The sequence below is a fragment of the Triturus cristatus genome, chromosome 1_2 (assembly GCF_964204655.1).
Source record: "Triturus cristatus chromosome 1_2, aTriCri1.1, whole genome shotgun sequence".
NCBI classification, from domain to species: domain Eukaryota; kingdom Metazoa; phylum Chordata; class Amphibia; order Caudata; family Salamandridae; genus Triturus; species Triturus cristatus.
The window spans coordinates 851,163,602-851,175,501 of record NC_140580.1 but is presented as its reverse complement, the minus strand read 5'-3'; the positions used below and the strand labels follow the sequence as shown (position 1 = coordinate 851,175,501).

Sequence of the window (11,900 nt, the reverse complement as noted above, 5' to 3'; positions counted from 1 at the left end):
CTCCACTCTGCCTATTGCTGAAATTTGGCTCTAGTTGCGCCTCTGGGTTGTGCTCACCTTGGTCTATTGTTATCAATAGGGCAGTTAGATGGGGCAAGGGTCGCGACTCTGGGTTAGTTATTCTTCATACACCCCAGTAACGCACAGATAATAATAAAAAGAAAGACCAGTAGGGTTAAAGCAGAGCACACTGGCAGGGAGAGGGTCACTAGGTAGAGACAAATTAAAGAAATGTTCACACATGTTTGCATTATACCAACTCCTGCTGCTGGGTTGGAGCCGCTGCAAAGTGGCAGGATGTAATGTCCCGCGGCTAGAGTTTAATGTAACAGCGCGTTGCATGCTGGGATATCTAGGTAAATACTTATAATGAGAACACTGGAACCACTCCCAGAATGGTAAGTGAAGCTGGCGAGAAAGCCAGGGCTAGCTGAAAGAAACACAAGGGGTATAGGGTTATTTATAACTACGACCCCCCTCTTCCCTTATTTAGTCACCCCAAATCCCTTCTCTGCCTCGCCCTCTCATCCAAACCTTCCTCACCGTATGTGATATAAAAGAGGAAAGTCAGAATTAACTACCTCTCTCCACAGATTCCCATTTGCCAAAATGACTCACGTCATTTGTGATACCTTCATCCAGACATGGTTAGTTGGCCGAAAACAGCACTTTTCAAGCTGTGTAGTTTTCAACCCCTAAATTACCCGAAAAAGCGAAACTACATGTCCCAGAATGCAACCTGCAGTTGGCTAAAGGGGTAGGAATACCTGAATGCGGCATACGTGGCCTGGCAGCTATGATGACCTCACTCTGTAAGATGAAGGTTAGGGGTGCCTGGCTTCTAGCTCTCACCACTTCACTCCGTTTTCGGGCCATGACCTTACTCCGTGTGAGACAAGTAATGTGAGCCTGAGTGACTCGATCATCACTCTTACCCAGTAACCCAGCAGTCTAGGAGTCTTTTCTGACCCTCCCCGGCTCATCTTTTTGGAAACCTTCGGAGCACATCGCCCTTTACTCCATCCACTACCCCTCCTCCTTCTGCCGTTGTCAGCGCACGTCGCATGTATCCATACTGACCTTTGAACCTTCTCAGTCACTAGGCTTTGTAAACAGTGTATCCCTGGAGGAGAGGAACGGCCGATACCAGCTGAACACAGAGATCCCCGTCTACAGCTCAGACACTGGGCGAGCTGCTTCCCTGCCCGACCAGGCGCAGAGCACAACCGGTAGCAGCGCACACCTCTCCCCGCAGGGCACCGGTCTCTCCTCCTCTGCTCCGAGAGCTGCTTCCTCCATCACTGATTCCAGTCAGTGCCCCCCGCTCACCATGCTGTCCTACCTGAAGTCTTTCCTGCCCAGCCTGCCCTGGGACATATGGAGCTGCAGTCCCCTGGACTCCTTCCTGCAAGGTGAGGCGCGAGCCCTGCGGTGCTCTAGGGCAGGCGCGGTACAGAGGGGCGCGCAGACACGGCGGCGCTTTGAGGTTCACAGGGAAGGTAGGACCTCTATAATCGCTGAACACAAAAAACACACCTTGGCCACTCCGTGGAGCGCACGGAACATAGAGCTGTCGGGAAGCCCAATGCCATGAATCGGGGCCGGCAGCCAAAAGCACTGACTGATACTGAGATATTTTGGCCTACAAATCCCAGCATGCTCGTTTGTTCTGTTAGCAGTATAACATGGATTGAATGTAATTCTTTCGCTTCACAAGCTGCCAGTGGACAGCTTAGTCCTGGATGTCCTCAGTGGCATAGAGCAATAATGCCCCCCCCCCCCTTTTGAGGGCCCTTGAGTCTTCCATGTCTCACAGATATTCGTTGGCCATGGGCTGGATGGATCTGAAGGGCTGGGGTCTCCTGTGCTGCAGGGACCCCTGGTGCAGGGATTATCCAGGGTCTGACCTGGCTCCCCTCTAAGGTGCAGCGCACCAGACACATACACAGTGGAAACAGTCAGCGTTCCCAAGCTATAAGGGTGCCCTTCAGTCAGTTGCTGTATTTCAGTCCAGAGCACTAAGCATACTGCTGATTGTAGGCCCAGGCCCAGCTATGTCTTTAATATATCTCCATTCACTCCAAGCATAAGCTACAGGATGGGATGGCAGGAACAAGAGACGTCCGTGCCATTACCAAAACATTCCCCACATAAACTGCACTCGCAACCCACACCCTTTCAACCAAACACGAGAATGTATTACAAGCTCATGTGTTCCATCCCACTCTCAACTACCCACCTATGTGAGTCAGTAGCTTTGTCGGTACCCCACTCTCCTCTCTCACATTCCGAAACACGCCCCCCATAGGCCACATTACAATCCGACACGCTTCTAACCAACCGCTCCCCCATGGAGTAATGTCCTACCGATCCTCTAATGTGCTTCAGCGCTCCGTAAGCCATATGAAGCGCTATAGAAATGCTATACAATACCATACTTGTCCAGTAAAACTGCATGGCCTTCCATGCTTGTTGCCCTAAATGGCAAAACACAATACTGGATGGAAGACAAGCCATAAATGTTCGGACCAGTTGACCTCTTTAAGCGAATAGGCCTGACAGTGGGAGAGCTGCGGGCTCCTAGATCTCGATGAAGGTCATAAAGTAGTCAAATAGAATATCTTTATGTTCTGCGATTGCACAGAGTACCGAGGAGCAAAATGGCACAGTGACCGCTATGGGACAGTGAGCGCCCAAATGGCAAAATGAAATTTTGCCTGTGGCTTTGAAGTCCCCTGCCCCAGAGCTAATGACAGCTGTGGAGCTTGGACAGGTGCTCGAGGGGTTCCTGCTCTTGAACAGTTCCTTAGATAAATTGGCTTCTGGAATGTGGGCAGGCCAGAAGCCCCCCCTTTGTTTTCCTGTTGGAGCTAATGTACCTTGCCTTCCTGGTTAGTTCTCTTGCACCTGCGCCTTTGCCAAATCCTGTTTCTCGTTTAATGGAAGACAAATCTTTGCTGGAGCACTTATCAGAGCCAAGCCTGAGTGATATGAGAGGATCAATGGCTTGGATGAGTCATGCCTCCTCTCTGGCAACAGCCGGTTCAGTGCCAGAAACAAGCTTCAGGACAGGCGCTGTGAGGGTCAGATTTCTTCAAAGATGGCGAGGGGAGGGGTGTTATGATCTGAATATTTTACAGGGCTTATATTTAGTGGCAGAGGAACTCAAAATAGGTTGGCAAAATGGTTAATCCTGCCAATTGTGTAGCGCTCCGCGAAGTGCCGGAGATCTGTTGCTAGGGGGCAGCACCTGCAGGCTGGCTCGGTCCGAGCTGGGAGTAGATACCGATTGGGCCCAACCACCCATGGTACAGCCCCACTCGAACCCGCCCCTGCCCCGAAACTACTCGGCAGAATCTGTGCATGGAAAAGATGCTGAAAAGAACACGCGTGTTTTACATTGGATACGATTTAATTTCAGGTGAGTCCCGTTTCCAACTTCCCAAACATGGTATTGGGAGGTAAAACCTGCCAAAGTAGTACAGGAGGTCCTGAGGGAATAGTATTTTCCAGCGCGTTTCTGGACTGGCGCAGCGGGCGTTTGCCCGGAGGCTGGGAGTGCGGGTGCCGGTGTTGGAGGGGTGGGGCCTGGTTTTGCAGCGATTCTGCAATATTACCGTTATTATTATTTTGACTTTTATAATGCGCTAGCTCGGCCCTCAGTAACAAAGAGCAACAGTGCTGGGGGCCGGTTTCGACAACCATCTGTGTTTCACATTTTAGCATTCATCCGTTTGGCTTAGTTGTGGTGTTGTATGGTGTGAACCAGACTCACCAGAGGGCTTTATTTGGGAAATATATACATGACTGAACCGTTGTTAACCTATCAAAGTGAGCGCTATACATAGCAGTACTCAAAAGTAAACAGAAGAATACACTTGACAAACATGGAGGTAACAATAGCAGATAGGGATGGGCTCAATTAATCGTAGCGCTTAGACTAAAATCTCATTTAGTGTCCACCACCGTTAAACTGTGCTGTGCCTATGAGTTGCAAGGGGAGTGTGATCATGGGGGCCGAGGGGCAGATTGAAGTTCCCGCCCGCAGGCTACCAACAACTTGTGACGTCTGTCTCTTTCATTGTATCTTTGTTAACGCATCACTATCACAAGTATTGTCCACAGAGTAACTAAAACAAGATAGCAAACTGTAGTGCAGGAGAACTTGAGCCACAATCGTGCTATGAGTGTTAGGTGAGGTTGGGGAGAGGACAAAAAGCAAGAGGAATTGAAGCCGAACTCCATGCCAAAGAGAAAGTCACACAATCAACGGTGAGGTTGGGAAGAGGACAAAAAGCATGAGAAATTGAAGCCAAACTCCATGCCAAAGAGAAAGTCACACAATCAACGGTGAGGTTGGGAAGAGGACAAAAAGCATGAGGAATTGAAGCCAAACTCAATGCCAAAAAGAAAGTCACACAATCAACGGTGAGGTTGGGAAGAGGACAAAAAGCATGAGGAATTGAAGCCAAACTCCATGACAAAGTCACACAATCAACGGTGGTGCAATGTTGGATATCACTAGGGGATTCGATGCAACTGTAGTGTCACAGCAGCACTACGCCCTTCCGCTCTCTAGAAAGAAGGGAGCTCGCATACAATCACGGCATCCAGTGGTTTTAGAACCCATAAAACTCTTATTGTAGCAGCCCTTAATTGTCATCTCCGTCATCCAGTTTCAATGCTTCCGAGGGTGTGCGTCCTGAATATCAACCCAAGAAAATCAGTGGGAGACAATGTCAAGGGCAGAAAAAAATAAACATATATTGACAGGTAAGTAAGTCTAGATGTTCATATATGCACCTAGGAGGTACATATGTCTTCAAGGTACGTAGATGTGGATTGAGGAATAGTACAGTTATACTTCCCTATATGCACGTACCTTTCAATATGTTGTCCCTCGATACTTTGTCCACGATATTCTGGAGGTCGATATTCAATAGTACAATCCTTTGGAGAGCTGACCGTTTTCCTCCGTCTCAAAAATGCAAATCTTTGCAATTTACCAATAATTCACAATCTATTTTCTGTGGTGGCTTGTGACAGCCTTGGTGACAAACACTTCATAGAGAATGTCCAACGATGCAATCCTCTGAAAACCATAACCATGTGTCTCCTCTGTTTCCAACCAGAACTTCATCAGTCCGTATCCTGTGTGGGACAAGACTGCAGGATGTGCAGTAGGTCACAGTAAGCAGGGCACATCTTCAGCTAAGTGCATGTCTTGTGAAGCCAGCAGATTGCAGACAAGTAGGCATCCAACGACGCCCGGTAGAATCATCAAAACAGAAATACACTCTATCCTCATTGAGATCTTGACTTTATCATATGTCACAGTGCAGCCGATCTCTCTATGAGATATGTCTTCGGATAAGAGTCCCCCCTGTCTCTTAAAGCTTTCTCAAACTGATCAGAAAGCAGATTAGTAATCCACGGAGTCATGAAACACTACCCCTAAATTTCCAAAGAGCTTGTGAATCGGAGAGGATCACAGCTTTTAGGACGGTTTTCCTAAAGGACTCTTCGAACAGTGAGTTAGTTACACGTCCCTCCGCCATTGTAAGGATGCTTTGTAATATTCCATCTGCAGTCTTGAAAAGATAGCACACGACCTCGGTGAAAAACATCCCGCATTTTAAGGATGCCCTTAGAGGATCACACAAAGAAAGGTGTAGGGTTGTCTTGCTGCTGCATTGTGAATTCTTTGGGTAGAGGGTTAGCAGCTGAGATGGCGGCACTGCAGGTGTTAAAGTGCTGTGAGAGAAGAGTAGAAATAAGATGCAGTGGCTGGAATACCATCAGAGGGGGAGAAAGAACAGTTGAGAGCAACGAAGGAAAACTTTCCTCTTCAGGATTTGCTGGCAGAGGATGGGAGCTGTTGGGCAAAAGAATCTCCCTTGAAAAATAGCACACCGATGAGCTCGAGCAGCCTTTGCTCTGGAATTGAAGAATGTCCCCGTCACAGCTTTGAGTCCACATGTCAAGGAACTTCTGATGAGCCTAGGAAATAGAAACAGAAGTAGAAAATCTCTGGAAGATCACAGAACTGGAAAATATTCACCACACTTATAGGGGTGATGATTCAACGAAAGAGAGTTTGTAAAACAAGGATACAGAAAAAGAGAGCTAAGAGTGGCACTTTTACCTGGATATGACGTAATCAAAAGTTTGGAGAAAATTTGGAGTGTTACAATTAAAAATAAATTCTAAATATTTGAATCTAGAAAAGTAGAATAGAGGGAGCTGAATTCTGAAAGGCAATGGATAAATACCTTTGGGGAGTAAAACACCCTAGGAAGTGAGGTCAGAGTCCAAGTCTGAAAACCAATCAGAGTAGTTTATTTCATAGAAGCCACAATAAGGCAGAGGATACAGGTTGAATTAACTTTATTTCAATTCAGATCAGTCTTGCTCAATTCAAAGAAATATAGTTCTGACAAAAGGTTAGCGTTATAATTGATTACTAAGCCCAAACTATAGGTTTTGTGTGCATACAATTAGATGCAGAGACTCACAATTCCGAAGGAGACAGTTGTAAGAAACAGGGTTATAATAGCGGTTGTAATTCAGAGATCTGCACTTGAGCAATGCGTGCGTAAGGTGCAGCAGTTCAGAAGGACAACATTTCGATGATCATAGTTCAATAATGCCTATGTCGTATGCAGAAATTCAGAGGAGCATCTTAGAGAAGCAAAATCAACCACATACAGCTATGTACTGAGCTGTATTAACTAAATACTTTACTACACAATGGGGTAACTCTGTGTCCTCAAGAACCTGGGAATATTTCAGTATATAAAACAACAATTGGTTCTTTTGGAGTGAAAATATAAACTTCTATATCTACAATCACTTTTGTTAAAAAAAATGTGGACAAAAAGGATATACATTTATCTTTATCTTTCATTAAGTAAAAATATTAATTGACAAAGTACACATGGGCCTTGTTTCACATTTCTTTGATACATTCAACTATTTCATATCAGAATTACATGAAACAAATATAAAGGCTGATTCTTGATGTAAAGGTGAAGAAAACGCCTGTGCATCAGGTGAGGAACGTGATTCAATTCGCTTAGATAAAAATGAGAAACGGTTTCACAGAAACATATTCAGCCTGTACTATATCCAAAGTCCGGTGGACAGCGGAAGAGATATAAATGTCTAAATATGTACAATCTGGACTTATGAATTTGTGTGTCAAAAAAAAAAAAAAAGGCTTTATTTCGATAAAAACATATCATAAAAGCTGAATATAAATGGATTTTTCCAATTTAAAAAAACATTTACAAGAACCACTAGATTCCATAAATTTTCAACGAAGAAATACATACATTCTGTACAAGTTAAAAGCAGTTAGCAATTTAACAATAAAAAAGAATTAAACATTAATTTTAAGCCTTTTGCTACGTAAATACCAGGCCCATGATAAAAATTTAGATAAACCACAGACATAAAGTGGGCGTGAATCTGACATTAGGATACGCAAGGCCTCAATGTGTGACCTAGTGCCTAAAAGCCGACACAGTGCTTTGAGCCACTTTTTCCTGGGTTTTACATATTCCGGGCATTGGAACAGGAAATGCGCTAGGGTCTCGGTGCAAGTTGTGCAAAAAGGGCAAAAGGCAGTTGTCTGTGCCGGAATTTTCCACCGTGCTGTAAACGCTCTTAGTGAGAGAGTCCCAACTCTAAACTTGAAATAGAGAGCTCTATCGAACGGTTTTTCAATAATGTCCAGATACAGTTCCCGAATGGGTAAGACCTTGAACTTCAGGAAGTCCTCCGTTAGTTTTCCCAAAGACTGATCAACATATGTTCGGGACATAACCCAATTCCAGTATAGAGTCTTTAGAGCTGCCTTTGGTGGAGATGATCTATTGTCCCATGCTTCACTTAGTCCAAGAGCGATAAGTAAAGCTTTTACATCTCTCAACCACTTTATTTTGTGCCATCCTGGTGATGCCATTATTTCGGACAGCCCTTTAGCGTATTTGGCGAGTTCTGGGACTCGCCACAACCGGGCCCATAAAAGCAATGGCCGGAGTTTTGCAAGATCAGCTATAGAACGACAGCCTAAATCAAACATCAACGGTAAAGTTGGCGTACCCTGAGGGAGCAACATCAATGATCTACAAAATTTGTTTTCCGACTTAGAAAGTTCATCTATATTTTGGGTACCCCATAGTTCTGCTCCGTATAGAGCTGAACTAACTCCTCTTGCTTTATAAATGTCTACAATCGGGGCTATCGGTCTTATTGTGCAGAGACGCTGTTCCTTTAGTAGGGCCCCTGTCACCCTCTTATGATTTAAAAGCATTTTGGTTAAATGGGAGGTCCATTGCATTGTTTGTGAGATGCGTATTCCTAGGTAATCAAATACCCTCTCCCTGCCTAAGGGTACTGAGTTCAGGACAGGGGGTCGGGCGAGTTTTTTGGGGGGATTCATCACCAAATATTTGGTTTTGTCAGTATTAATGACCAATCCCCGCTCCAAGCAAAAGATCTGAAAGTTGTTAAGGAGCTTCTGAAGGCCCATTGGGGATTTGGATAACAACAGAGTGTCATCCGCAAAGAGGAGAGTTGGAACACGCTCGCCCGCCAGGGATGGTTCGTCTGAAGGGTCTTTTAACAGATGCTCAACCACACCGTTGACATATAAAGAAAAAAGGGTGGGAGCAAGAACACATCCCTGACGGACCCCTCTATCCACCGGGATTTTGTTTGTTTTCTCTCCCTGTGTACCCCATCTAATTTGGGCAAAATTACCTTCGTGGAGCCTCATCAACATTGAAAGAATATAGCGTGGGAGGCCCATTTTATAAAGGACCTCCCATAAAATCTCCCTAGGCACAAGGTCAAAGGCAGTCTTTAAGTCAATGAAAGCGAGATAAAGACTGCCTTTGCCTATAACCACGACCTTCCAATAGATCAGCATTAATCTAAATACTTGCTCTATTGTTCCCGTACCTGTTCTGAACCCCGCTTGGTAATTGGAGAGGATATCATTATCTTCAATCCATTGTTGAATCCTCCCCAATAGGACCTTCCCAACTACCTTCTGGGTTGTGTCCAATAAACTTATAGGGCGGTAGTTAGAAGGCTCGTCCCTTAAGCCCTTTTTGAAAATAGGGACGACTTCTGCGCCCTTCCATGATTCCGGGACTGCCGCACCTTTATGGATGGCAACAAGCAGAGAATGTATGAGCTTCCCCCACGTTGGAGTATCGTAGCGGAGCAAGTCGCCAGGAATACCGTCACGCCCAGCCGCTTTTTGGGGCAAGATAGTATTAATAGCAGACTCAACTTCTTTAATTGTGTAATCGGGCTCGGTCATATCACCCTCTAGAGCAGAGTAGTCAAATGGTGCTCCAATGCTAAACCCCTGTGGGCAAGTATACAGTTGGGAGAAATGGGTAAACCATGCTTGACCGGTAATACTGCATGTGATGTGGTTACTATCAGGTCTATTCCTAGCTCTGATAGTATCCCAAAAAAGTCTAGCATCCTTAGCAGAGCTAGCCTTTTTCAGGGTATACCAATACTCATCCTCCCAATCCTTTTTGGCACTAGCTATCACCCGTTTGTAATTCGTCCTATTGGACTGTATTAGGGATTGCGTTTTACCCTTAATTGCTTTGATTAATGCTGTTTTTGCCTGCCTACATGCAGGAGTAAACCAATCGTGGGTGCCCTTCGGCTGTGAATTCGTTATGGGTTTACCCCGGGGCACTTGTTCAAAGAAAACCTCCCCTATAGTTCTGATTGCTTCTTCAAAAATTAGGGTTACCCTACCTATTGCAAGGGGACTTTGAGAAATAGCATCAAACTCTGTTTGAGAGGTTAACAAGGTCTGGTCTATAAGATTGAGTTTGATTTCGTCTAAAGCTATTTTATTCCACTTTAGACGCCGCCCACAATTGGATAGTAAAACTTTAGGGGCAGGCTTGTGACTCAATCCATTTGTCTTTCTAGGCCATAGATCATTAAGGGCTAAAGACAGCGGGTTATGATCACTCTCAATAGTAGATAGGACCGTCATATCCTGAACCGAATTCCAAAGTGAAAAATCAAGTAGGATATAGTCGATCCGTGAGGAGCAATTCACCCTATTGTAGGTGTCTGCACCCATTGAGTCTGAGACAGTGCGGCCATTTACAGCTCTCAATCCGAACTCCATAGTCAATGCATTTAGTTGTATCACCCTTTGGGACCACTTTTTAATTGGTTTAATGGTTAATGGTGGTATGCCTCTTTTTAAATCATCTTCCACCAGGTCCAAAATATCTTCGGTCGCAAGGGGCTCAAATGAGCAATTAAAATCTCCCGCAACCAACACCTGAGCCCCATCACTGCCGGCTCTGAGCTCATTTTCGAGTAGAGTTACTGTAGGTGAAATGGAACCATTTTTGGGACCCCTGGCATAAACATTAATTATTTCCAGGGCTCTCCCCCTATTAGGACCTCTCAGTAAAATTCTCATTATATCCGGGCAATTAGTATTTTTTTGCGTGATATTACATCCAAGCGTGACGCTTACCCATATAAGGAGACCCCCGGATGGGCGGCCCTTCCCTGTACTTGAGGGTATTGCGGGCAGGAAGAAGGTAACATACCCGACTTTGTGGAGGGGCTTCAGACTCCAGGTCTCCTGAAAAATACAGATCTTATGATCTTCTACCAGAGAATTCCATTCTGGCAGGCCCAACTTCCTATTTATGCCAGCCAAGTTCCAACTAATAATTTTAAGTGGTTCCAGAGTAGGACTAATACAATTCAATGTTGGATCAAATTGATCTCTAGGAGAATTAACCACTACATTGGTTTGATTGAGAGTGGGAGTGCAATGGAAAGATGTTTCCAGATCCAGAGTGCTACTTATATCCACTAAAGGGGACACCAAAGAGAAGGGATCAATAGGGTTAGTTTGTAAATACGAGGGGGAATAATGGATACGTCAAAACCCTAAGTTGTGGTCAAAAAATTCCCCCTTATAGCCATAGGTAGAAGTAGCACAAGGGTGGTGCTCATTCATATGCCTAACCCAAAATCTATTGCCCTGAGCTGGCCATTGTATTTGGGAAGCTTGACAGGGATAAAAGAAATCTAAGCCAACTACTCTGATTGTGCTGCTAGAAGACTCATTCTGGTGGTTACAAATAAACTTCACGGCCTGTGCATCACGAAAATTGACTATAATACAGTCACCAAGGACCTCCTTGCGTCTGTTGCCTACCCAGCCAACCCTTCTAACAAACAGGACCTTCCCATCTAGCTGTCTAGGGAGAGGACAGGTTTTATTCAAGTGATAAATAGTTTTATTTTTCAATTCCGAGTATGCTTCAGTCTTACCAAACGGCAGCTGAGGGACTCCTAACAATACTACCACATAAGGCATACTGGCTGAAGGTAGGTCAATATTGGGGGGACTAGACTGTTCATTGACACCCCTGTCTACACCATTTGACAATTTTGCCCTCACTGCAATTGCATTCTTAGGAGTGGATTTATCACCAGAATTTTGTGAAGATGTGGCAGGACCGACTCTCTCACTTCCCGCAATAGCTCCATTGTTAGGGATGTTGAGGGTGGCCTTAGGTTGGGAAGCTTGATCGGCTCTTAACACCTTGCTAGTTTTTGTTGCTAAACTTTTGCTCGTTTCGTTTCCTTTTTTCGAGCTTAATGCAGAGGGGTTGTCACTACCCACATTCCCAGGGGTAACATTATTATTTTCTAAGATAGCAACAGTATGCATTAGCAATGGATCTTGTGACTTCTGTTCCTGTGAGATAGAACTATTTTTTGCGTGCAATTTAATAAGAGATTTTAAGGAAAAGAAGTTATCAAGGATATCTTGCTCAAGCCTATCCAGCCTAGTAGATAAAGCTTTAAGCCTCTCATTG

General features: G+C 44.9%; 1 protein-coding gene across 2 annotated transcripts in view; it reads left to right on the top strand.

Annotated features, from left to right (window-relative positions):
• Nucleotides 1-983: 983 nt before the first annotated feature.
• TMEM82 (transmembrane protein 82) overlaps nt 984-11,900 on the top strand; it is an 87,368-nt gene continuing 76,451 nt past the window's right edge. Inside the window, exon 1 of one of the 2 annotated variants that reach the window (XM_085609034.1) lies at nt 984-1,412. In XM_085609034.1, coding sequence (XP_085465160.1) covers nt 1,331-1,412 — 82 coding nt within the window. In that variant the 5' untranslated portion in view covers nt 984-1,330. Of the gene's footprint in view, nt 1,413-3,018; nt 3,422-11,900 lie in introns of those variants that run through there. The other variant, XM_085609033.1, reaches the window with a different exon arrangement.